The sequence below is a fragment of the Vulpes vulpes genome, chromosome 7 (assembly GCF_048418805.1).
Source record: "Vulpes vulpes isolate BD-2025 chromosome 7, VulVul3, whole genome shotgun sequence".
NCBI classification, from domain to species: Eukaryota; Metazoa; Chordata; class Mammalia; order Carnivora; family Canidae; genus Vulpes; species Vulpes vulpes.
The window spans coordinates 110,970,160-110,997,288 of record NC_132786.1 but is presented as its reverse complement, the minus strand read 5'-3'; the positions used below and the strand labels follow the sequence as shown (position 1 = coordinate 110,997,288).

General features: G+C 44.8%; 1 protein-coding gene across 1 annotated transcript in view; it reads right to left on the bottom strand.

Moving 5' to 3' along the window:
• Nucleotides 1–22,472, bottom strand: part of BMPER (BMP binding endothelial regulator) — a 243,167-nt gene extending 220,695 nt beyond the window's left edge. The window contains exons 1-2 of the mRNA XM_026019115.2: nt 21,936–22,472; nt 20,790–20,875 (exon numbers count right to left, since the gene is read on the bottom strand). Of these exons, the coding sequence (XP_025874900.2) occupies nt 20,790–20,875; nt 21,936–22,068 (219 nt within the window). The 5' untranslated portion in view covers nt 22,069–22,472. The remainder of the gene's footprint in view (nt 1–20,789; nt 20,876–21,935) is intronic.
• Nucleotides 22,473–27,129: the final 4,657 nt, after the last annotated feature.

Below are 27,129 nucleotides of genomic sequence, written 5' to 3'. Positions count from 1 at the left end.
ACCTCTGATTTTTTTCACAATGCTGTGCGCCCTTTGGCACATGAAGAATAAGGAATCCGCTCGTCCTCCACCCGAAAAGAAAACAAAAAGGAAAGGGGAGAGAAAATTCTATGAACACTTGTATGCATTTCTGGTGAGTTCTTTTACTCTCCAGATGATGGGAGCCCAACTCCAACCACCAGCAAGACCTATGACGCAGAGGGAGAAGCCGGCTTCCTACCCTGTGGGGTACAGCATGGAGACCCCCTACCAGTTTGGCAGGGGGACTGGAGAGGCTGAGGAGTGAAGGTGAAGGAATTCCAGATAATAATAAAATTGGAGCAACTCCCCTAGGAAAATTGCAGTATGATGTCCAGAAAGAAGAGTTAGAGACCTGACTGTGAGCCACTGCCGTATCAGAGGTGGTCTCCCTGGCCATACAGAGCGGCTGAGAACTCAAGGAACTCTTTTGATCGTGCACACAGGTGATTCTCTGCCAAGAATGAAGACGTCCGAAATATGGAAATGGAGTGTCTTGGACCCCACTGGGGTCCTGCCTGGGTGACTAGTGGTGGCAACCCTCGTCTGCATGCCCTGAAAGGTGTCTCCCTCGTGAGCACATGCCGCTTGCTGCGTCACCCACAGTGGGTGGGACTCACCAGGTCCTCAAACACCCCTCACTCCTGTGGGTCAATGACAAGCCACTGAGCAGATTTTTCAGAGAACAGAACAGAAGCGTTTTCACAGGTTGCCCATGAAAGCCCGTGCGCTGTTGGGAGCTACAAAAATACCTGCTCTTGACAAGTAAATGGAGCTGACATCACAGGGAAGAGGCAGGGCGGAGGGGCTGCTCACAGTCCATCTGTCATCTTGACATAGTAACTTTCTGGTCACTAGTGAGATACTTTTAAAGACATCTGCACAATTGACCCCGACCACCAGCAATCACAGAGGCTTTCAAAGGGACCCCTGGGGTGGCAGGCTTTAGAGCTGGTTCCTACCGTCCTGCCTCCGGATAACGGCAAGGGCTGTGATGCATCAGGTGCTGGAAAGATCCCTGCTCCCTGGTCGCCTTCACATCAATACTGACTACAGAGGGTGTCCAGTTAGCCCGAGGAACATCAGGCAGGGCAGCAAAGGGAAGCAGGGGCCCTCTAGCCGGCTGGAACTGAAGAAGCCAGCCCCAGACAGCATTCCCATATGAAGACAGTCCTGGGAGCTAGGGTTGGTCTGACTCATTCACTGGGGCCATTAGCAGCATGTTCTCTTCACCAAGGCTTTCCCAAGGGCCACATGCAGATGTCAGAAGGAACTGGAGAAACCACAGATTTATTTCATAGGCTTAGAATGCAATTTTAATCCACTAGCTTTCATTTTCAAAATCATTAAACAATCAACAAATGCAAATTTTACATATAATCCACGTTTGATTAAGGCGTTATAACGAGAGTGACTAGTTACCCACAAACTATCACTGACATAAACTTGCTGCTAAAGGGATTCACAACATGTGCCCCATTTTTAAAAAGAAAGGGTCAATCATGATTATTACCCTTAATAATTGGTCTTTAAAAGTTTCGCCATGAAACAGCTTCTGGAAATCTTTAACATCTAAAATAAGACAAAAGTGTCAACAGAAAACAAATGGCCTTTAGGAAATGTGACGTGACATGTTGGCTCTAAACTTGGATTTTTCTGCAGGTTAAACATTTGCAGTGTGGAATTCAAATCTATCTGACTAAAAATCCATGAATCTGTTTAGCAAATATTTTTTGAGCCCCTGCTGCCGGCCAGGCACTGTGCCACGTTTTGCTGGGAATAGAAAATATGAATCAGATACATCTTCTGCCCTAGAAGAGCTTACAATCCAAGAGGGAGAGGGGCCAGAGCATAAACACGGCAAAAGCACCTCCTATGTTGCAACATGAGTGGCACATGGTGCTCTTCTTAAGTTCAGAGGAGGGAAAGGTCAGTTTTGACCAAATCTCACTGCCACAAACTCCCTGAGATCACCCAACTCATCTTGGTTCCTTAGCTACTATGTGGGCCACCGAATGAGACTTTAAAAAGTTCTATGATACAATTATCTCACCGAGACAGAATTTGACCTCTATATGTCAGCACCTTGGGATGTGACAACCCACAACAGGAATCTCCTTCAAGGAGAACATTCCAGTGCACTGCAACTTAGGCACAGAGACATGGCTCAGCATGGTAAGCAGTGCAACAGTTTGTTTTATGTATACCATGGGAAAATATTTCGTGCCACATTTTCCTTGCTCTCTGAAATTTTAAGATTTAACACGCTTTTGCTGGTCTTGCATCTATAAAATGTCTTAGGTAATGTATCAAATAATATGAGTTTTAATTTATATTCCAAAACTGATCATTACCATGCTATAAAGTATGAGTAGTGATAGCTATTTTTAAAAATAGTTTTCTATAGGAAAAACCTTGCTTTATAATTATTATTGCTTATAATTATGTATTTTACTTTGATTATGTTTTGCTCACTGAAAACAGCTTTTCATCTTTTAATGTCTTTGTACAATTTCCCCACCATCAGACTTGATGTGCAAAGTAATGTGAGCTGTAACAAAGGCAAGTCATCATTACAGAGAGAGAGCAGAATTTAGAGTAGAAATGAAATTTCATGATTTAATTTTGGCAATTGGAATTAGTTGGATTTTCAAATTATTGAATCAAAAAATTAAACACAAATAGCACATACTCATTTATCTGACAGGTAAGCACTGACTGGGCCAGCATGTCTCGGGCCCTGGGGGTACAGCATGAACATCAGGTTCTACATCCTCACATGGCTGATATTCTAGTTGGGAGACCTACAGGAAACAAGTAGTCATGTGATAACAGGCACTGATGAGGACTTTGGAGAAAATGAAGTGGGACGAGGGCACAGAATGACAATGTGTATTGGGGACGTCCTGATTGGGGACGTCCAATCAGGACGTTTCCTCTGTTTACATTCTTACCCTAGGTGATTTTATAGATATTCATATAACCATCGATTGGCTGAAATTTCCCACATTTATGGGAAATTTATGTTCCAGCTCTCTCACCCTTTAAGGGAAGACTCCTATTCGAGTGTGCACATAGATGTCTAGGAAGCATCTCCAACTTAAGATGGCCCAAACAGGGATCTTTGTCCCACTCCTCCCCCAATCTTTCTGATCCTCTAATAAGGAAACATGTGCTCTGAGACTGGAGTGAGGGGATGAGAACAGGTAATATATTTGATAAGTGTGTTCCAGGCACAGAAAAAAATAAACACAAACACCCTTGTTGAGAGGGTGTTGGGTATTATCTGTGCTGGGTGCCCAGAAGTGGGACTGGGGCATAGTGAGGGGTGGAGGGATGCACCAGAAGAGGAGGCCAGAGGCAGTATCAGGAGCCACATCATAGAAGGCCTTGCAGACCACCGTTATACTTCATACTATGTTGCAAGTGAGATGAGAAGCCACCAGAAGGTTTTACATAAATAAGTGAAAACACTGGATATATATACTTTTAAATGGGCACTAGTTGATGGTATATGCTCCAGCACCAAAAGTGGTCATGGAGGCAGTCAGAAATTCTTAGATATATTTTCAAGGTTTTGCTGTCAAGATTTGCTAATAGGTTGAATATAGGGTGTAAGAGAAAGAGGAATCAAAAACCCCTTGGCTGATGGCCTGGGAAAATGGAACAATGTGGCTTACGTGCTGGCTGGAAAAGACTAAACTTGGGGGAGGGGTAGGACAAAGATCCCTGTTTGGGCCATCTTCAGTTAGCAATGTTTCCTAGACATTGTGCACATCAAATAAGAGTCTACCCCTTGAAGGGTGAGAGAGCTGGGAACATAAATGTGGGAAATTTCAACCAATTGATGATTTTTAAGCCATGAATTTCTATAAAATCACCTAAAGTCAGAAGTAAACAGAAATGTTTTTGTGGTTTTTTTTTTTTTTCAGAGAATGTTTTGATTGGATCTTGGGGCCCTCTAATATTTGAAGTTTGAGGAGATATGAAAGACCCAGCGGAAAAAGGTCTAGGAAAGAATAGCCATATAAATGAAATTCTTATAAATCCATCATGCAAATGCTGAAAGAATACTATACATGTAAATCCTTACACACACACACACACACACACACACACACACCCCTACTAAATCACTACCTGAGATTACTACATTAATCCAGTGACCACCAGAGGTCACCTTCTCTCAGCACCTGCCACCACGCCTGATACCTAGCTATCCGGATATTTCAGGATGGGCCAGTCACTGTCAGCCATTTGAGGCTCACAATAGATGTTGTCTGGACCACTGCCGATGCTCCTTGCCCCTACTGCTAATAAATACCGTGCATGCCAAGCTACATCTCTGAGGAAACAGACTCAAGTTTAGGAAAATTCTGACTGGCTAGAAGAGCTGAGAATGCCAGGGGAAAATTCTAGGACCAATAACCCAACCAACAAGGCTCAGACCCACCAGAGCCTAATGACCAAAGGCTACCTGAGTATTATGAAGAGTGTGGGAGGGAGAGAACATTAACCCTTAGGAGTAATGGAAAGAAAAGGAAGGGACAAATCCTTTAAGTTTTTCTTCTCGGTTATACTAAGACCTAGAGCCAAACCCTGGGATGAATAGAGTGCACAGTCAGACCCTGCTTTCAATTTCTGATCCCAGCAAATGTGGCTCAAAGCTGGGAGTGTGATCTCATCTACAGCAGCGTAACTAGGATAGAGGGATCTAGGGAAGAGGCCTACACTCGCAGGCAGGCAGGCACCGGCCAAGAAGCAGGGGAGCCAACACCCCACAACCACTTTGGGGCTCACTCTGGAAGTGAGCGAGAGGCAGAGAGGCCAGCGGAGGAGCTGGAGCTAAAGATATGTTGCAACTGTGGGATTTGTACTCCTCTCTGTCCTTTCAGCAAAGAATTTTCTTCCCACATATTGGAAGGCTGTTAAAGCTCCCCCAGGCATTCTGTCCACCAGGCTCAACTATATCAGCACATCTTCATTAGCGGAAAATATTTACTAACCCCCCACCTGGGCACTTGGCTGCGCTGTAAGCTAGCCCTCTAGCTGTCCCTGGCCATCCTTTTCTTGACTCCTTACTCTTTATCACAAATGGCCTGCCCCCTGGCCTTCCACTGGCTCGTCCAATGCCGAGTGTTCCAGAGAGCTCCCCACTGGACACTCCATCCCTCACGAGCCCGGCCATCATGGTGCATGTAGGAAGGACAAACATCCCACTGCAATTCTGTTTGTACGTTTCATTATCAGGCTGAAACCAAGAATTAGAAACTGAAACTGAGAAAAACAAGACAGAAAACTTGAGGAGTGGTGACATCATGGAAATGCTGAGCTAATAACAGAGAAAGAAAATAACATGGTAAAAAAAAATTATAAAGATGGAGATGATAAAGGTGAAACCCAGGAACAATGGAATGCCAGGCCAATTGGAAAAAAAAAATTTTTTAAAGGATTCTCATTAAAAGTGTGGGAAACAGTTTAGCAATGTGACCAGAATTGTGTGAGGGCAACAGCTCAACTTTACACCCTCCCTGATAAAGGAAAGGAAGGTGTGGGCACAAGTGGGGCGGCCTAAGGAGAGAGAAAAGAACTAAAATTTCCCAGAACAGTTCTGTTCTGGATGAGGAAGGTACCCGCTGGAAAGAAATGGTTAGCAGGGACACCTGGGTGGCTCAGCAGTTGAGCGTCTGCCTTCAGCCCAGGTCACGATCCGGGGGTCCTGGGATCGAGTCCCACATTGGGCTCCCTGCATGGAGCCTGCTTCCCCCTCTGCCTGTGTCTCTGCCTCTCTCTGTGTCTCTCAAGAATAAATAAATAAAATCTTTTAAAAAAATGGTTAGCAGAAGGAAACAACTTCTATCATGAAGGTTTGGGAACAGAAGGGGTTGTGGTGGGGTGTCTCTAAACCCCACCTCACCTGGCCCTCAACTCCTTATCAACTGCCTGTTTCCTCCAGATGCTGCTGGATCCCAGCAAATCAGTCTGAAAACCCTGGCTGTTTTGTCAAATTGCTACATCTAGTTGGCCCGTGCTGAAGAAGCCAACAAACATACGTCACATCAGCTTTATCCTGCAGCTGCTGCCCATCACAGAAAGACCACAGAAAGCAGAGCATGTCCCTGTGGGAATTCAGCACATGGAAAGGCTGGCAGCAGCCCAGGGGGTCAGCCTGTCCCACCCAACGGCACCAGTCAGGGTTCTACCTAACTGGACCACAAGGACTGTTAAAAACCTAATCCCCAGGGAAGTTATTTGCTGGGTCTCTCTCACTCACTCCCAGGCCCTGGGGTCCTTTCTCAACCCTTGTGGTCAGGAAACATTCTCTGAAAGATATCTCAGTGGAGTCCACCCGGGATGGGTGCAGGATTCCCATACTTGAATCATAGTCCCAACTCTTGCTCATTTGCAGTGTGAGCTTTGTCTCACGTTACTTTTCTGAGCCTTAATCATCTCACCTGTGAAACCGGTGTCTCAAGGAAACCTACCTACCCTACCTCACAGTGTGGCTTTGAGGAAACTGAAGTTCAGGCTACCCCTAGTTTGTGAACACAGTATTTATTCATAAAATAGTTGTGAAGAGGTGCTCTTCCAATGGTAGTGAGAAGTCAGACACTATTCTTGTTGTGAAGAAGCTAAAAGTCCAACAGGAGAAATGGTCATACAAATAATGAACAAAACTGCAGGGCAGGCAGGAATAAGGGTTATAATAAGAGGAACCAACATAAGTCTTCAAAGAACAAATGAATAATTCTGATCGGGTGAGTAGAGGAGGCTTGAGAGAGAAAGGACATGGAGAGAAAAAGCAGCACTTCAATAAATACCATTAATATGCGAGAGAACTGTGTGAAAGCTCCCACAAAAATAATACTCTGTAAATGAGAGCTGACCTACTGTTAAGTTTTATGCCAATAAGAGAACTTCAATTGTCCCTAACCCCTAATTAACATATCACTCCACTGGGGGAATTTACCTATATTTATGTTTATGTTTATACATCCTTCTCTTTCCACTAACCTCAGTTGGGAAGAGTTTTTCAAAATTTGGCCCCTGCCTAGAGTCACTGGAAGAGTTATTAAAAATGGAAATTCGGAGATCCCTGGGTGGCGCAGCGGTTTGGTGTCTGCCTTTGGCCCAGGGCGCGATCCTGGAGACCCGGAATCGAATCCCACGTCGGGCTCCCTGTGCATGGAGCCTGCTTCTCCCTCTGCCTGTGTCTCTGCCTCTCTTTCTCTCTCTCTGTGTGACTATCATAAATAAATAAAAATTAAAAAAAAAAAAAAAAGGAAATTCTCCGGACGCCTGGGTGGCTCAGCGGTTGAGCATCTGCCTTTGGCTCAGGGTATGATCCTGGTCCCAGAATCGAGTCCCAACATCGGGCTCCCTGCTCCCTCCCTCTGCCTGTGTCTCTGCTTCTCTCTGTGTCTCTCATGAATAAATAAATACAATCTTTTTTAAAAGTGGAGATTCTCTGGTCTCCACCAGAGTCAGAATCTGGGGAGGAGGACCCCTGAATTTGCATTTTTAACAAGCTCCTTTGTGGTATTTATACACATTACAAACTGAGAGGCAAAGGCAAAATCCTTACCACTGACTTCTTAGTGTGACATAAGACAAGGGGTCATGTCAAAGTATATAAGTGAGGACCAAGAAGAGGGAGAGGCCTCCAGCCATGGGAACACAACTGTCTGCTCCTTGTCACCAGTGGCCAAACCTCCACTCTAAGGGCCTCCCCCCACACCACATTACTACTGGTTCAATCCCATGTTCACACTTTTATTTCAGACTCTAGTGATGGATGGTAGTTTGCATACTAGATCCACTAACTAAATGTTATATTAAATATATATATATAGTATGTGTGTGTGTATATATATATATACATATTTATATAACATATCACAAAGAATAATAATTGGTTCTGACTAATCAAATATTCCAACCAAGAGTTAATATCCACAGCTTACCTAAGTTCACCAATTTGCAAAGAACTCTGGAGCAATCAAAGATATCTAACTTCAAAACTATCTGGAACATAATTTAATCTTTTTGTTAATTTTTTTAAAAGGTTTTCAAATCTCATGGTGCTTCAGGCCATTATTAACATAAATGCTCAATATATATGTTCTGAGCTTAGTGACCATCAATCATTTTCCTCCTTCAGTCCTGCAACTCAGCTCCCATGTTCGCTGCAGAGCGCACACTGTGTCATGTGTTCCCTCTCACTGATAGGAAGGCGAATGAATATTGCTTCCCTCTCTACCCCTACTACCATCAGAAGGGGTCTGAGGATGTACAGAAGAGCCCATGAATTCAGAGCTGGGGGTTCAGAGATTGAGAGCTGTGTTTCCCTACATCATCACATTTTATGTTTAGTTTATGAACCCGGTGTGAATTCCCCCTTAATTTAAAGGTCCCCTCATTCAGCTACATTGCAATAACCTGTCAGAGTAACTCTCTCCAGTGAAAAAGCCTTAAGATGCTCAAAGAATGTATTAGGTTGAACCCCAAAAACTGCAGTTTCTGTAAGTCGACACCAAATATCAAGATTTTCATATGCATCAATCAAACACCAAAACCTGGGAACACTATATGTCTGTAACCTGGCCAAATTGTGTGTAAATTACCTTAAGCAAGCTTCTATTTGCCCTTGTCCAGTGTATGGTTCATACAAAACAGGAAAAAAAAGTGTATGTTTTTAATAAATCCCAAGTATTCCCCTACACACACACACACACACATACACACACTCACAAGAAAAAGAAAATCACTGCTCTCTGGTACATGCATTTCCAGAACATTCGAGTAAGAAAGAATGGCTAATTCGTACAACAGAATTAATGAATTAATGGATTAATGGATTAATGAAAACAGGGCATATCCCTGCCCCCGACCCCCCACCGGCTATCCAACTCTTCCCCAAATTCTGACTTGAGTCACCATTTAGGGGAAAGGAACTTCCATCTCAGTGCTCACCTATGTGCTAATGGGACTGGGAGCTCACCTCTGGTGGGTCCCACTGGGCACAGAACCATTATTTCACAAGTGCTTGAAAACAGGAAATCGCCACATCCTAATTGCCATAGGCCCCGTTCCCAGCAAGAAGCATAAACACAGGTACGTGGTGAGACCCTAAACTGTTTTGGCAGGACCACTCTCAAGTGGGAGAACATCTGATTAATCTTTCATGTCCTCTCATTTAGAGAATGGTGTCTCCCCCCACCCCCCCGCCCCAGACCAAGAAACACTGCTATGTGAAATGTCTTGATGCTACCACTTTTACACTACAAATCCACAAAGCAGGAGAGACCCAACAGGCTGGGAGAGCCTCGAGGATTTGTGAACTTCTGAAAGTTAAAGGGATAGAAAGAGGCAGTCAAACCGCACAGCTAGGATTTACCAGAGACAGAAGCTTCAAGCACCACAAACACAATGCAGGTGCCTCTGACCCAAGAGGGAGCAATTGTCATATCTTGCCTCAAACACTTCTGCTTAATGAGAAAATAAAATAGAAAAGGAATCCCCCAGGTATTGTCCAATAAGACGTTCTAAAAATAAATATGAAAAAGGATGCAAATCTCATTCCTTTGCTCACTATAAAGAAAGCAGTGAGGGGTTAAAGAAACCTTAATGCTATTGCTGGGGCCCACAGATTTCTCAAAGAGGAACCTAGGAAGGATTGGCTAAAAAAAAAAAAAGCAATATTTATAGAGAAAGGGAAAAAAATTAAGATAAAGATTCTAAAAATGACTCTCACTGAGGCCCAAAGAAATACAAGAACAGCTTTGGGCCCTCTGGTTTTCATGCCTCCTTTCTGTGGCTGGAAACCACCTTCCTGAGGTCACTCACAGCTGAAAGGGCCAGCAGCACAACCAGAGAGGCCCACCCCACAGGCTCTGAAAGTAAGATGCTCAGCCTATGCCTGACAGTCTCAGCAACCATGAAAAACCATCCAGCCAAAACCTATTTATCTGACCAAGAATACAAGAGGTATTTTGGAAATGCTTGCTTTTGTAAGTTAAAATGGAACAACTGTCATCTCTATTATTTTTATTATCAAGGTCATTCTCTTTGAAGTATCTCTGAGGCATCATCACTGTCCTCTTCCAGAGTCGTTTTACGGTTACTCCATCAAAGGGGGCGTTTGGGGAACACAATGAGGTCAGTGAGGATGCCTCTTGTCCCAACCTCTCATTTTCTCTTGTTGAGTTACCTGCGTGAAACCTTAAAACTGCCATTCGGGTTACAGACCTACCTTTGAACTTCTCTTTTGGCAGATCTTGGTTAGTACCACCCATTACTTAACATTAAAAAAAAAAAAAAAAAACCCTCATTACACTACACGACATGTACATACAATAAGGCCTTTGTCCTTAAAAGAAAAACATAATTTTCAACAGACTCAGCTTCCAGAAGCCAAGGGAGCTAACATCCAAAACCCAGTATAAACATTAAGGCTTGTGTCAAGGTTTCGGAGCTAGCCTCACTGAAAGGGGGAGGAAATGACCAGCATCAGGAGCAACCAGGATGGGGAGGCATATTTCATTGAGACTTTTGAAAGCAAAAGTGAGATAATCCCAGATCCTTCCCTCTCACACCTCCTGTACTGTCACACACATTGCTGCGTTTGACAGCAGGATATTTCTATTAGAGAGAATGTTCCTTTTGTCACAAAGAAAAGCAGGTCTTAATGTCTATAGGACTCTAGATTTTCAAATGTGAGTACATTCCTTTCAAAGGGAAAAATGTGTTTTTGTAATGATTATTTAGGATGTCTTTTATAGAGAGGGTTGACCTTCTGTGACAAACTCTCTGGGAGAATCATGTTTTGGAACTTGGAGTTCCATTCTAGGGGGAGCTAGCTCAAGTGTTAACAACCCAAACTATAAACAGGAAACTCCAGCCTGACTCCTACTCAAGTCCCAAGGTTGCAGACCTCTCGCTGAAGATATGGAGCTTGCAGAGACGACTGGACAAGGATCTTAGACTTGCAGACTTCATCTCGTAAGACATAAATTCACCCAGGAAACTACACTATGACACAGAGCTTGCTGTGGAAGAGAAGACGGCGCAAACCCTCGGAGCAGGTGACGGGACAGCAGGTTGCAAACATACAAAGCTGCATGGATTTGTAGGGTCCGCATGTCCGAATCCAGTCCCATCAGTGAATCTGGGATTAGCCTGTAAAGGGTAAAGTCCCACACCATGGGCATGCATGAGTGACTGTGGTTGGTCTGAGAGCAGGACTCTGCACACTCTCAAATGGAGGGAACTCACAGGTGCCAGGCTCGGCAGGTCCACTCAGCAATTAGGTTTACATCTTTGCCTCCCACCTGCCACCTCCTGATCCAATGGCAAGTGCTGCAAAAGGACAACTAGACCTCACTATGAAAGCAACATGGTGAGTAACTATCTGTAGATCGACACCAACCAAGCAGGTGAGCCTTTGAAGATGAAAACCAGAGGAGCCACCCATCTTGCTAAGCCCCAAATACGACCAGCGTTCTCCATCTTTTATCAGAAAAGATAGCAGTCACCTCTATTGAGGTTCCGTTGTCTACCCCGACAGAAACTCACAATAAATATATTTCACAAATGTCGACAAAAATTGAAATAAGAACAATCCATTTAATCACTTCTTAAAAGCATTTCATTGACAATGATAGTGGCAGTGGCTATCACTTCAGAAGTGCTTACCATATTCTAGACCCTGTTCTAAGAATTTTACATGATTTTTGTTTTTTGGGGTTTTTTTTAAGATTTTATGTATGTATGTATGTGTGTATTTGAGAGGGAGACAGGGCCAGAGTGTACACAGTGGGAAGGGCAGAAGGAGAGGGGGAGAGAAAATCTCAACCAGATTCCCTGCTGAGTGCCAGGCCCCATGCAGGGCTCAATCTCACAACCCTGAGATCATGACCTGAGCCGAAATTAAGAGTCAAACGCTTAACTGACTGAGCCCCCAGGAGCCCCTAGAACTTTACATGTTTTAACCCACAGTTCTGACCAAAGCCCTATAATGAAGACAAAAAGATACAGAATATTATGCAATTCACCCACAGCCTTACAACTATTAAGGAGTAGACATAGGAATCATGACACTATTGTTCCCCAAAAATATACTCATTCAATTATCTGCTAAAAACTGGCTTATGGCATACCCTTCATTTTCCTCTATTCAAATTCTTGCCCTTAATAATTCCATTTATACTGTTCCCAAAGGCCTCTCACAAACATCAGTGCATTTAATCCACACACATATCCCAGTTAATGGCTCCAGTCAACAGATTAGGGTCTGTATTATCATTCCTCTTTACAGATGAAGCTGAAGGGTACACACACCATTGCGACTTGCCCAGTACTCACAACTAAGGCTCAGAGAGTACAAGTCACCTGTTCAGTGATGCACAGCTACCAGGTGGGCCCCATGAGACTTGAACCCATCATTTCAGACACCAAGGCTGCCATTCCATAGCTGTACTTCAATAACAAAGCAGATATTAAGAATTTAGTGAAGGAAGAAAATATTTTTCCTGAAGATCTAGCTAAGGGATTACATTATATCATAATATTTTTTAAAGCACTATTAGCAGTTTAATAGAACAAACCTGAAAGTTTATAATGGTAAGATTTTATATTAGCCAGGCTCTTTTATATTGTTGCTTTTATTCATAATAATAATAATAATAAAAGCCTCAACATGGCCTTGTCCATTTTGCACATAACTATAGAAACATTCCAAAGATGTTTGGAAGAGTATATTACTTTTATCCATGAAATTACTTTTGTTTTGGTACCTTTTAAAATTTCATGTGGTATTTATTCACTTTTGCTAAGATCCTTTCAAATCAAAGTTTGGAAAATTTGTGATTTTTGCACTAAATTTTCAAAATCCCTACAGCAATCTCACTTTTGGATTTCTATCAAAGGGGGTTTCACCAAATTCCATCTATGATGAACTCTAGTCCATGTGAAAATGTACAGCAGGTCCTAGACAGGTGGGCACCACCTCTAATCATTTCCGATAGTCCAATAAGATGATGAGAAAGTTCTTTTTTTGATATTATCCTAGAATCTTCCATCTAACGCTGCAATATTTAATACCACTGGTCGTTTTGTTCTTCAAGCACCTTTTGCTTTGGCCTACACTTTCCTGGTTCTGCTCCTTCCTCTACAACTACTTCTCAATCTCTGCCATGGGTTTCTCCTTTTCTACCTTCCCCCTCCTACCCTTTAGAAGTAGTAATTAGAAGATTACTCTTGCAGGCCCATTTCTTGAAAGCTCAATTTAGACAATTTATTCCCAAAGTTTTTGATGTGTATTTTAATTCAGGCAGTTAACAAATTTCTGTCCTCTGGTCCTGATTTCTCTACCAAGCCTATTGGGCTCTTCTACTTGGAAGATCTATATCAAAGCCAACTCATCAGGTCTAAACTCATTCTCACGCACCCATATCAATGACCTCTTCTCTTCCTACATTGTCTATACCACTGGTGGATCTCTCAAAATTCCCTCTAATTCACCCCATCTCTCACTTTTGCCATCTGTTTCTATGAACTTGGGTTCTAAAAGTCCTCTGCAAGTCTAGGGGTCCTACCACATTGATAGACTTTTTTAAGGTGAGCTACCCAATTTTTATTATTATATAAAATTTGTGCCACCACTGAGAACACATCCGATCATGGTAATATTTACCAGATGCAATAATTTTCCAAATGAGTCATCCAATAGTATAGAACAAAAAATAGAATTTTGAAAAGTGAGCTCTGGGAAGGAAACTCTCTATTCATGTGGCAGCAATCTCCTCTAGAGATGCCAAGTGATTAGCAAAGTGACTGCTACAGAAATACCCTAGCACATCACTCCACCATAATGACACTGTATTTTAATTACTGTCTTGCTAGGCATGGCTTGGAGTCCTTAAACTGCATATTCTAGAACTGGAAGGTGGCTAAAGAAGTTCAAAAGAATGAGCAACATTGGTTTACCCCAATGTGTCCTTTCATCCCCACTGCCCATGCTACTTGTCTCAGCAGCTTGCTGCTTGCTCTTGCCTGACCACAACACATCCCTGGAGTCTGCTATCCAAACTCCAGCCTCCCCACCTTCGAAATATGCCCACAAAAGCTCCTACAGGCATTTAGAGAAAACACATCTTATGGGGTCATATAGCTGCACAAAAATATGAAATCCTCCCAGTTACCTGAGTGGAAACGATCTCCTTACTACTGCACTCAAGGTCCTCCCCTGGCTGGTTCTAGGCTTTCTAACTCCAGCTTTTACCAGATCTTCGTGCACTCGGGACCCTGCCACTTCCCCAAGCCCCAGGCACACATTCCTCTGTGCCTATCCTCCACCAGTGCTGTGCCAACACCAGCCTTCCTCCACCCAGATAATCCAGCCAGAATTCAACTATAACTCCCTTAGTACTTGGGTTCCAGTGTATTAGAGTGCTTTTCCTGTCACTTCTGTGGGACTTAGTGGGTCTTTCTCCCCCATTAGGCTATGGGCAAGAATCTGTCCTATTGGTCTTTGCCTCCCTGAGGTGCCCAACCAGCACAATGCTCCAAATACAGAAAAGGCTAAAGATAATAAAATAAAATGAAAGGGGAGAATGAAGTGTGGAGAGAAGGAAGAAAGAATAATATTATTGAAATTATAACCTGCTATCCCTAGTGCTTTGAGTAGCATTTTATAGAATTAGAACTGGGAATCAAGAGGTCTTAAAATATACACTCAGCTCATTTGCTGATCTTAACCAAGTTCAACGAGCACACTTGACCTCCCGGTGCCATGAAAGGTAGTGTTACTCGTATTCTTTTTATCACAAAGGAGTCAATATACCATCAGCTGGACAGAAGTGCCACAGAAGAGGGTGTGAAAAAGTGATATCCTTTATTTTTGCAACAACTTTTTATTTTTAAGATTTTGCTTATTTATTCATGAGAGACACAGAAAGAGGCAGGGACATAGGCAGAGGGAGAAGCAGGCTCCCTGCGGGGACTCAATCCCAGGACCCTGGGATCATGACCTGAGCCAAAGGCAGAGGCTCAACCACTGAGCCCCCCAGGAGCCCTAAGCAACAAATTTTTATCAACTGACTTTACTTTCCATCGTTTTGCCTTGCCTGACTTTTCTGACCATGTCCTCTCCTTCCGCCTCACCAGATCTGTATCCCAGGCTGGAGAAGGGCTCCCCTTCCTCAACATTATTTCCTACCCTGAAAACACAGCTTACCATTGGTGCCCACTTGAAGGGCCAGAGTCTACAAATGAAGTGAAAGCATGTTTAACATGGGATGGGGCGGAGAAGGGGAGCACAGGAGTAAATAGGCAGCAAAACCCCACTCAGGTCTGGAACGGGGTTGAGAGACTTCCACGAGGCGGGCCAGGAAAATCCCCACGCTGCCAGACCACTAGGCGGTTTTTCCAGAATTACGGCGCTCGCTCCTGAGTCCCAACTCTATCCCTCTGCCAATAAAAGTACAAGTGAAGGTGACCCCACAGGCACAGAGATGTAAATACTCTGCAGAAAAAACGAGGCCCCTCTTCCATGGAAAGTTTTTTTAGTGTTTATGGAGAGCAAGGGGAAAACTTATACCAGGGCTCGCAGACCACTGCACCAATAAGAAAGCGGCCTAGATCAGCCCAGTCCAAGACTGGAGGGACAGAAAACCCCACAAACGCTCCTGACTTAGCCCTGTTCATTCATAACGATGGGTGGGCTTGGCATCCTTCTCCCCATGCCGCTGCTTTTTTTTTTTTTCTTCTCCCTATTCTGATGAAACTTTGCATCCTCTTCCATGTGAGGAAATAAGAATTTAAACAATAATGTCATCATCAACAACAACAACAATGAATCATTCTAGAGAGCTCACTCCATGCCAAAATCTGGGCCAAGCCTTCCACGCTGCCTCTCACTTCATTCTCACGGCAGCTCTCTGAGCTTCGAACTGACGTTATCCCGCTCTCCAGATGAGGAAACCAAGCCTCAGAAAGGTAAGGCAACCTTCCCAAGTTTACCCACCGGTGAGCGACAGAGCCTTAGATTTGGCCTGCCTGATGCCAGCGCCAAAGCTCTTTGCCAAAATATGATGCAATGCCAGGCAAAAAGCTGCCTGAACCGTGGGTCTGCCTTTGAAAGGGCCCCCCCAATTCCAGACGTTGTGTATGCTACAAGACCAAAATCACTCTAACCGCCCCAAGGAGAGCCTATGTCAGCTTTGCAGAAATTGAAATAACTCCCTGAAGCCCTTGGCAGTATTAACACTTTTTTTTTTTTTTTTTAATAGTAAACAACTAGTAAAAGCAAGTCGGTTTAGTGGAGAAGGCACTGGCTCCACATCCCAGTCTGTCTCTTAGGAACTGGATAACCTCAGGACATTTGCTCTGCCTCTCTTAGCCTCAATAAAGCATGGATAGAAATAAGTGCCTCAGAGCTGGTACTGGTGAACTTGCCAGCACGATGCTATAAATAAGTTACCCCCCCCCACCCCCGGCCTTAAAATTGCTCTACTGGATACCCTGTTTTATGGAAAGGCAACGGACCATAACACCTTCTACACAGAAAATAAACAAACAAACAAATCCTGATCACCTCCCTAGTGAGCATCCAAAGTCTAAACATGATACAAAATAATTTTCAAAAAATAGGACAATCTATGTATATGTGCACATACCAAGGGCAGTATCTGAACACATCTAGACTACTTCACATTCTCTCTCTCTCTCCCCCCCCCTTCTCTCTCTCACTCTTTCTCTCTCTCTCTCTCACACACACACAAATTGAATCCTGATACATTATCTCCCTCATTCTCAAACATGTGTCTCACACTTGTTCAGATAATAGATATCTATTCTGTAGCCAGCTAATTTAAACAATAAAAAAAACATGAGGATCTTATAGAGATAAGGCACCCCAGAGGACCGAAGATGCTGGTAGCTATTTGTTTAGTGACAGAGGATTTTTGTGATTAGAAAGTAGAAGACAGCAGACAAAGTCTCCACTGTTCTCACCACTCGGTTGACTCCGAGATAGGTGGAGCCCCACTTCTTGTACCACCAAATTTCACATCGCTTTTTATGAGCAGAGGGTCCATTTCTACATTGCGCCTCTGGATTTAAAAGAGGAAATTTAAACCTCAGAATCATGTTTTTTGCTGAACAAAATGTATGCCAAACTAAGCTCTGACTGACTTCTGGTTTTCTGAGCCCTGGCCCCCAAAGTTTTCTCAGGTTTCCAGTACCGGGCCGAACTCACTGGCTTGTCCTGTTTCCTTTTATGTGACAGTTAGGTGGAAAGGGACAAGAAGTAGGAGTACCCCCTCCCAGGCACACGTGGTGGATTTGGGGATGCCCAAAATCCAGAGAATTGCTTTGGATTCATTATCTGAGTGTGACTGACTCTTATCAGCTGTATTTAGGAAAGGCACCTAGTGTTTTCCTAAGCATTCTGGGGGGAAAAAAAGTTCCAGCAAAGGTGGGCAGGGGGAATGATACAAAACAGCAGTAAGTCTGAGCCTTCCTTCAAAAAATGGCCCCATAAAAGACCATTTTTTAAGGTGAGGAATAGCCATGCTTTCCCTTCCAACTAAACAATGGAGCACTTGCATTTTTAATCTCAACTGCCCACCAGATTCCCTCAATTTCATGACAGTGGTCCAACTTCTCACCTTCCCTTTGAGTAGATGAACTGAAGCTTTTTGATTCCTCCACTTTAAAACTATATCCATCATCAGCTAACAGACAGGTTATTCTTGGATCACAGCTGATTCTGGCAAGATGCTGGGCCTCAGCAGATGAGGATAAATGAGAATACAATTATTCAGTTCTGCTTGCCGCAGCCACTACCCCCGCTGTCATCCTCAAAATTCCCACAGAAATGAGTTCATTCCACCTTCAAAACATTTCAGAGCTTAAAAGTTTAAATCAGGCCAAGTTGATTTTGTGGGGTTTTCAAGCTTTTACACTGTAATTATATACAGGACTTTGTGCCACCTATTTCCTCCCAACTGTAACATTTTACGTCTTTTTTAAGCATACGTTGAGGTTAGCTTTTTTTTTTTTTTTTGTACATGTTATGAAATAAGATATGAGCTTGTGCTCAGCTTTAGGTACCTTTCTGCCAAAAGGCTGGACCAACACAAACTAAATATGACTATTTTCTTTATCCAAAGTACAGTTTTGACTATTACATACCCTCTTAATGTACATACATAAAACTAGCTCACAACTAAAGCTCCCTGCAGGTCAACCGAAATCATAACGAGATTTTCCTTTCATATAATGTGATTAACAAATGTGAGCTAACTGAACTCCAAAAAGACTCAAAGGAAAAAAACAAAATAACTCATGCGGCACCAAGAAGTAAAATAACTCCACAATTCTATTTTTTTTTCTTGTTTTTTCATATCTTTAACTAAGTGAATAGCCTGTCCCACTGGATTATAGGTATATACTCTAGAGACAGATGAAACTGAGAGCGAGTTCCAGCTCTATCTATGAAAATATGAACTTCACAAGCTACGAGACTCTCTTAGCCTCGGTTTCCACCTCTGTAAAATGGGAGCAAAAGGTCTCAAAGGATTTTTGTGAAAGTTAAATGAAATAATGCAGGCTTAGGGAAGTGCCAGCAAGTAAAGCGTTTCATAAATGTTGTTACTATCGATATTATCTGCCTGCTAAATATGGCCATGTTCCAACCTAAGTATAAAAATGCCAACCAGCCTTACAGCAGTCCGAGGTGCTTTGAAATCTGTGGTCTCCAGTGGATCCCCTGGAAACTTCCAAGAACATACACAGATACAGAAGTGGCCAGTCCTCCATTCCTTCTCAATTTTATCAAGTCATTACAAATGTTTGGGAAGCACTGACGATGACAGCTTGGGTCCCATAATCCTACACCCCTGCAAGGTCAGGATAACATATCACTGAACCTTTCAGCTCCTGAAAGAACTCTGAAGCATCCTACAAATAACAAGTTGGGTGGCCGAAGTCATGACTTTGTGTGTTTAGAAAGGATTTCTGACTGTTCCCACTCAAATCAGATACTTCTAAATGTTAAAGATATAAATGAATCGACAGTCCTCCTCAACTTAATCAATACCTTTCCGGCATAAATAATCATTCCTATGTGAATTCCAACTGATTCATCTTCTCTCTTCAGAGTCATTATTTCAGCTTCAAAATGGTAGGATGCTCACATCTATTTTATTATCAGTAAGGCTGTGCTTTCAGAGAAAGGCACAATTTTACATCCTGAGGAGAATAATGAAAAGGGAGATTGCTCTGTGTAGAATTTTTCGTAATGTTACTCGGGAACAGTTTGCAAATTGTATATTTAAGCTTTCTAAGTAGTAAGATTGCTAAGGAGAAAAACAGTATTTTCACATGTGCGGCTCCAAGCACATTTAAATGTTACTCAGGAATTTCCCCTGAAATCTTAAGAGATTAAGATAAAATAATTCACTCATATTATACAGATAAGATCAACGAAGGGGGAAGGTTATCTCTCCCACCTCCACCCCCACCCTCTACACACTGTATTTGTAAATACACAACGGATACAAAATTTAAACACAAAGCTTCTTTTGAACAGGTCCTCCTTTAGGGAAGGATCACTAATTAACATGGCAACTCATAAACAAAATCCAAAGAGCCCCCTCTTGGCTGTCCTATATTTAACCATCTCAGCACACGTACTGCATTTTTACTTCTGTTTCTGTCGATTCCCTTAGTCTTCAGAACCTGCTAATCATTTGATACAGGCATTCACCTTCACTCATTTATCATTTTGCAACATTGACCTCATCCCTTGTCATGAAAAGGTTTGGGTAGTTGAAACCCAGATGGCTTGGCTTTCTACCTAAATTGAGAAGAATCCCTTCCCCAGTTCCATACAGCATATTGATCTGATAACTAGCAGTCATCTATCACTTTGGGGCTTTGCATCTGACTGCCTGAATGTTTCTCCAGCAGGGTTTTGTGATGTGTAGTTCTTAACTAAGTTTTGCCAATAGTGATTGGCATGTAAACACTCTCAAGCAAAAATGTTGCTCCTGGTGAGTCCCTATTTCATCTCAGAACTTCTTGTTCACATAACTTAATCTCCCCCATGTGGTTACTCATTAGATCTTATCAATAACTCTTAAAATAAATCGAAACAAATTATTTTTTTTGAATCTATTGGCCACTGCTGGTGCTAACTAAGCAACTGACAGCCAACTGTCATTCTCTCTTAAGGATAGCATGTCTTTTTTGAGTCACGTTTCCAGATCAGAAATATAAAGGCTGTTTTTGAGATCTTAGGGCATAACAGGCAAAGAAATCCAAGATTGCATCTTGTCCTCAGGTTTCTTCTTTGTGACTGTCACCTCTCTTTCCCCTTGTCACATATCTTATTCCTGGCCTTTATACCTAAATGTTATCTCATCATTTTCTCACTAAGGCGATAGAACCAAGGCAGAAAGTTTGATGGCAAGTATGATTTGATGGCAACAGCCATTCTGGGAACAGACAACAATAATTATCACCAGGAGAGTGCTATACAAAGTCCATCTAATTTTTTTTTCTGTAAGGATGATGTCAAAAATAAGAATCCTAAGCCTGATGAAATAGAAAGTACCAAAGTTATAAAACTCAGCAGTTCAGCGGAATTCAATTCAATTTTGTAATGACTAAAAACAATTTTTAAGATCTGGTTATATTATTACATGTAATGGATTCACCTTGTCAAAGGAGCAATTGACTTCACATTACCTGATCCCCATACTTACCAAGCAGACACACATTATACAAGGATTGTCTGTGATAAATGGAATCTGGAGGACTTCACCTTCATTTTCACATTTTGCAACAGAACCTGAAGTAAAGGGGGAAAAATTCATTTACATTTTGCTTAATGGCATTATTGCAAACATTTAAGTTTTTACACTAATCCTCTTTTGAAGCACCAAATTCAGAAATTCCTGATGAGTTTTAAATCATCAAACTCAACAAAAACAAATTCCCTGCCCCCCCAAAAAATTATTTTAAGTAGTTTTATTTCACGTTAAAAAAAAAAAGACTGTCATATATAGATTTTCTGCTTTCAGATGGCTGAAGCACAAATCCAACTATTTCACTGAATCTTTAAAAATACTCCTCCTTGATGAAGGTATTTCAACTAAACACATACCCCCATATGCAAAAAAAAAAAAAAAAAAATTTCAATAGGGATAAACAAAATTCAGGACTGCGTCAATGAATAGGCCTTTATATGAATCTGCCTCGGATTGTCTTTTGAGTTTCAATCACTTTTTGAAATAATCTTCTCCCCTCTTCTCTTAGAAATGACTTAATATTTTCTTTTCTGCACCAGGTGTCAGTAAAGTATGTCCTTCGGAACAGCAGCTGAGGTCTTCACCTGCCTGAGAGCGTATCATTATAGTATCCTGCCAGCATTACCCTTTTAAAATGTGACAGTTTCTTTAAATTCAAAGTCTGGAGAGCCAGCGCTCCTACACGGAAGCTATATTGGAACCTTATAGAGTGAGAAAGAAGGATGTGTGGAAAACGGTGCGAATTTTTTCCTTGATACGCACAGGAGGAGAAGCGATCAAAAAATAAAAAAATAAAAAAAAAAAAAAAAAAAAAAAAAGGTCGAGGAAAACAACAGAAACGAAGACACTTCTCAAATCCCAACAGAAGGTGTAGGGTCACCAGGCTGATGTTCGCAGCCTCTCGGTCCTCCATCCCGAACCTCCTCGCCGCCTCCCCCCGCTCAGGGCGGCGGGCTCCGCTCCATCCCCGTCGGCCCGCGGGGGCCCGGCGCCCAGGTGCCCGCTCCCCACCCTCCGGTCCCCGGGGCCAAGCCAGCGCCTCCTCTCCCAGGTACCAAGCCAGCGTCCCGGAGGGCCGGTCCCTCCCGCCCCCTCCCCTACCTGTCAAGAAGGAGGAAGCCAGAGACATGGGGACCCCCGAGCAATTGAGCAGCAGCAAGACGCAGCAGGTAATCCCGGGCGAGCGCCGGCAGGGACGCTCAGCCAGAGCCCTGACGCCGGAGAACCAGAGCATCGTCACCTGGAGGGGATCCCGGGCGCCTGCAGGTCCCGCGCCGCCGCCTCGGCTCCGCACCGCCGCTCGCAGTCGGAAAGGGCTCTCGGCCGGCGAGTCGGGAGACAGTCCGCGCGGGAGGGAGGCGGGCGCCGGAGGGGGGGCGAGGGGCGCCAGGGAGGAGGGGTCCTGCGGCCAGGCTCCTCCAATGCGGCTTTTTTTTGGGGGGGGAGGGGGGAGTTGCTCGCAGCGGCTCAGCCGTCCGCCGCCCTGCGCCAGCTGGGGCCGGGAGGAGGGGGATGTCGGAGCCGCCCGAGATAGGCCGAGGAGGCGCGCCGCGCCGCCGACCGCGCACCGCCGCCCGGGCTGCAGCTACTGCCCGGGGCGCTGCCGCTCCGCCGCCGCCGCCGCCGCCGCGTCCTCCCCCTGCACCCCCACCCCCGCCGGGCCCGCCGGCTCCCCGCCCGCCCGGCCGCCCGGCGCGCGCGCTCGCTCCCGCGCCCGGCACAGGGGCGCACCGGCCGCGGCCCGATCCCGCTGGGGGCGCCCGGGCGCAGGGAGCCGCGCGCACCGCCCTCCGCGCAGCCCCTCGGGGGCGGCCGCCAGCATCGAGGCGCGGACCCGGGCCGGGCGGGCGCGTCTGCTCCGCGGGGCGCGCTCCGCGCCTCCTCCCTCCCCCGGGGACCCTCCCTCCCCTAAGCGCGGATGCACCGCACCCCCGCGGCCGCCGCGCTGCCCCGACCCTTGGAGAAGGAGGATGGGCGCAGCGGCGCCCCTGCACCCTGCGGTCTCCCAGGCGCCCCAGCTTCGGGAGGGAGCGACGGACGGGGCGCAGGAGGGGCCCAGCAACTTTTCCCTCCCCGCGTCGCCTCCCCCCCTGGCGGGGCCGCGACAGCGCCCTGGGCGAGGCGCCCGCGACATCAGTGTCCAGTGCTTGGGTGTCTGTGCGTCCCGACCCGGCGGGACAGAAGTGGAAACGACGTGCAAGGCCGAGGATGAAAGCACAGAGGCGAACGCGTTTCGCCTCCCCCCCCCCCAAAAAAATAATAAATAAAAGGGAAACAGTCGCTCCGAGACTCCTCCCTTCCAGCCCCCGGCGCGCTGGGGCGGGGAGGTGATGTTTGACTAATCATTCATTCACCCGAGAAAGAGGGAGGGACCCGGGCGGGGGGGGGGGGCTCGGTGGCCGGCGCAGCCCCGCTCCGCTGCGCGCTCCTCGCCTCCGCGGCCCCCGGGGTCCGAGCCCCGGACCCCCAGCTCCGAGACGGGCTGCAGCGGAGGAGACAGTTTTTTGGAGCCGGATTGTGACGGCGCGGGGTGGGGTGTAGAGGACCTTTGACAAGTGCTGGGGTCTGACGGCCAGGCGTCCTCGGGGTTCGCCGGGGGTTGCCGCCTCCCTGTCCCCGAGGATGCAAACCAGGTCCCGCGCGCCTATGCCCGGGGAGCCTGGGAACCGCAGTCCCCGAGGAGCCGAGCGCAGGGCGCAACCCCAGCGGGACGCACCGAGCAGGCTCGCCCCGAAGCCCATCGCTCGCAGCCGGCCGCAGGAACTGTACCTTTGGAAATTAATTAGTCTGTTTGCTAACCCATTTAATGTAGTTCCACCTTAAACTCTCCACGCCCGGGGAGGGGGTGGCGGGGTGCTGTTTATTTATTTAGTTATTTATTTTTCATGTTTTATTTTTTTAAATAAATTTATTTTTTATTGGTGTTCAATTTGCCAACATACAGAATAACACCCAGTGCTCATCCCGTCAAGTGTCCCCCTCAGTGCCCATCACCCAGTCACCCCCACCCCCCCGCCCTCCTCCCCTTCCACCACCCCTAGTTCGTTTCCCAGAGTTAGGAGTCTTTATTTTTCATGTTTTAATGCAGCATTTCCAACGTCCCCGCACACCAAGGAGCTGATAGGAGCACATTGCTCTGACATGGAAAGAATAAGGGAAGGGAAAGCTGTCATTAGCTTAGCACGCTCCATTTCCCTCTCAAAACAGATTTTTAGTGTAAAACTTAAAAGAGAAGAAAGATTATGTGTGACTGTTTGGGGTTCCCCCCCCCATGACTGTTTTAATGTATTTACTAACCACAAAGACAGATTGATCATAAAAAAACAAAAACCCTCTCAATCCAATCTTACCTCCCAGTCCCTTGTGACTGATCAAAAAATGAAATAAAAACTTTTATTACTACAGATAAATACAATTAGTTGAAACCACTATCTTCTCAATCTAGAAAGATTCTCTCTGCATCGGGTTTTTAGTTTTATTTTTTAATCTTTTATGTATTTATTAGAGAGACACACACAGAGAGAGAGAGAGAGAGAGAGAGATTGAGAGAGGCAGAAACACAGGCAGAGGGAGAAGCAGGCTCCATGCAGGGAGCCCGACGAGGGACTCGACCCTGGTCTCCAGGATCCCACCCTGAGCTGAAGGCAGACGCTAAACTGCTGAGCCACTGGGACTGCCCTACATCGGGTTTTTAAATAAAGATGTTAATCATGACTTATCTAGGGGAAAACCAAATAATGGGGAGTCTCAGGGAGGCTAGGAGATGTTTCATTGCCCCAGACTTGCGCAGTACATTTGGATAAACACACATTATGAAAGTGGAGGAAATGTGAAGAGGATGCATAAGGTACTCTGATGTGCCTTCTTCCGTGGCACCAGCCATGCATCCTCAAAGGTTTGTGTGACAAAATTCTTTATGATGGAATCTAGGTGTGTATGGCATTCCTCTAACCAGCGGCATGGTACTTAGGGGTGCATTGAAACTCTCCCCGTAGGAACAAATCCAAAAACCACCTGGAAAACATTTTCATCTGCCTGGAAGTTTACAAATGGGAAAGATGTACAGAAGCCTTTGGCAAACCTGTCTCCTCTTCCTGTTTGTTCTAATCAGCTACCACCAGTGATTTCCCTTGCTGCCTCTTCAGCAATTGGGGCCTACCTCTGTAAGAGCATCCTTCTCCCCAAAGGGCTTATCAGAACGTGTTTGCCTGCATTCACTGCTGCTGCCACCACCACTCCTTCAACTGATGGTCTATCAGCTGCAGGATGGTCTCTATCCACCCAAAGCTGAGATATTCCAGGGTCAAAAAAGAAAGAAGGAGGCCTCACTGAATGACACATCAATCTGCTTTCACAATTAAAACAAATGGTGGTACCATCCAAATCCCAAAACTCTCTTGACTGAAACCAAAAGAACACAATGTGTGTTTGGCTCTGCTTATACCATTTTTTTTTTTTTTATGATAGTCACAGAGAGAGAGAGAGAGGCAGAGACACAGGCAGAGGGAGAAGCAGGCTCCATGCACCGGGAGCCCGACGTGGGATTCGATCCCGGGTCTCCAGGATCGCGCCCTGGGCCAAAGGCAGGCGCCAAACCGCTGCGCCACCCAGGGATCCCCTGTTTATACCATTTTTAAAGGAGAAGGAGGTAACGGGGATCAAAGACCACTGTTTAACTCAGGGCCCATTCCATTTTCAGACAAAGTGCTCTCTCATCCTCTTTAAAATAAAATGCATAACCTAATCTGACTAAAAGGAAATCAGGCCTGTGGTAGTTGAAATTCTCATCTCCTTCCAAAACTGTGATACTAAATTTGCAGTGAAAAATGCAACCAAATATATAATTTAGCAAAAGAGATTACATCAACCCAGCTTCTCCTAAAAATAGAAATAAATAGATCCATCAAAAAGGCAGCAGGGTAAAGGAATTGTGATACCAACCACTAGGGAGGGCCAAAAGTATTTCATAAATGCGTGAGGGTTTTGCTTTATAAAAGACATCAGGCTAGGCATTTTAGACTTGATAAGGATAAGCAGTGGTGCTACTAAGGAGGTTACCATCTAGTAGAGATAAAGCATGTTTGTTAATGAATGCAATATAAGGTAGGAATGAATGGGGTAGATTCCCCTTATCTGCAGGAAATAAGGTCCAAGACTCTCAGTGGGTGCCTGAAACCACAGATAGTACTAAACCCTATATATACTATGTTTTTTTTTTCCTTCAGGTACCTATGATAAAGTTTAATTTACATTAGGCACACTAAGAGATTAACAATAACTATAGAACAATCATTACAATATACGGTCATAAAAATATGTGAATGTGCTCTCTCCCTCTCTTACAATATATTTTATCCTATTGTACTCACCCTTCTTGTGATAATGATGTGGGATGATAAAACACCTATGTGATGAGACAAGGGAGGTGAATGACTTAGGCATCCTGAGGTAAATTAGGTGGCTATTGACTGTCTTCGTCCAAAGGAGGATAATTTGCTTCCAGGCCTCAGTTGATCACTGGCAACTGCACCTGTGGAAAGCGAATCTAAGGATAAAGGAGCATTCCTGGGTAAAAGGAGGAGATAACAGGCCCTGCTATGGAAGTTTAAAGAAGAGATTAAGCTTCCTGGAGGAGGTGGCTCAGGAGCTGAGCCTTGCCAAAGGGGGAGCTTTGTGGGTGAAGGGCAATCTGGCAAAAGCAGAGAGTAATAGCCAGGAGACATGCAGTTTATAAAGAGAATGGGGAGTAGTCACTCAGTTCGCTCTCTCTGTTGGCTGAGCAGAAGCCAGATATTAGGTTAATGCCTTGCTCATTTTGTTCTAGGTTTTATGAGCTCTCCTATAAGCCTTTAAATTAGTCTCATTTGGAGTAAACATCAACAGAGCAGAGGAAATCACCATTGCCTCAGAACTATTTTTTGAGATTATCAACTCAGAGAAAAACTGTTCAATACTACCTACCATGGGACACCTGGGTGGCTCAGCGGTTTAGGGGCTCCCCTCAGCTCAGGTCGTGATCCTGGAGTCCCGGGATTGAGTCCCCGGATCGAGTCCCACATTGGGCTCCCTGCATGGGGCCTGCTTCTCCCTCTGCCTGTGTCCCTGCCTCTCTCTCTGTGTCTCTCATGAATACATAAATAAAACCTTAAAAAAAAATACTACCTACCTAACAGTGTATACCACCAGTATGCTAGTTAACATGTATGGAGACTGGCAGGGACTACTGGCTGTCCCCCAGTACCCATTCTTCCTCGACACAGAACCCCTAATTTGTGCAGTGCATATATGGCTTATT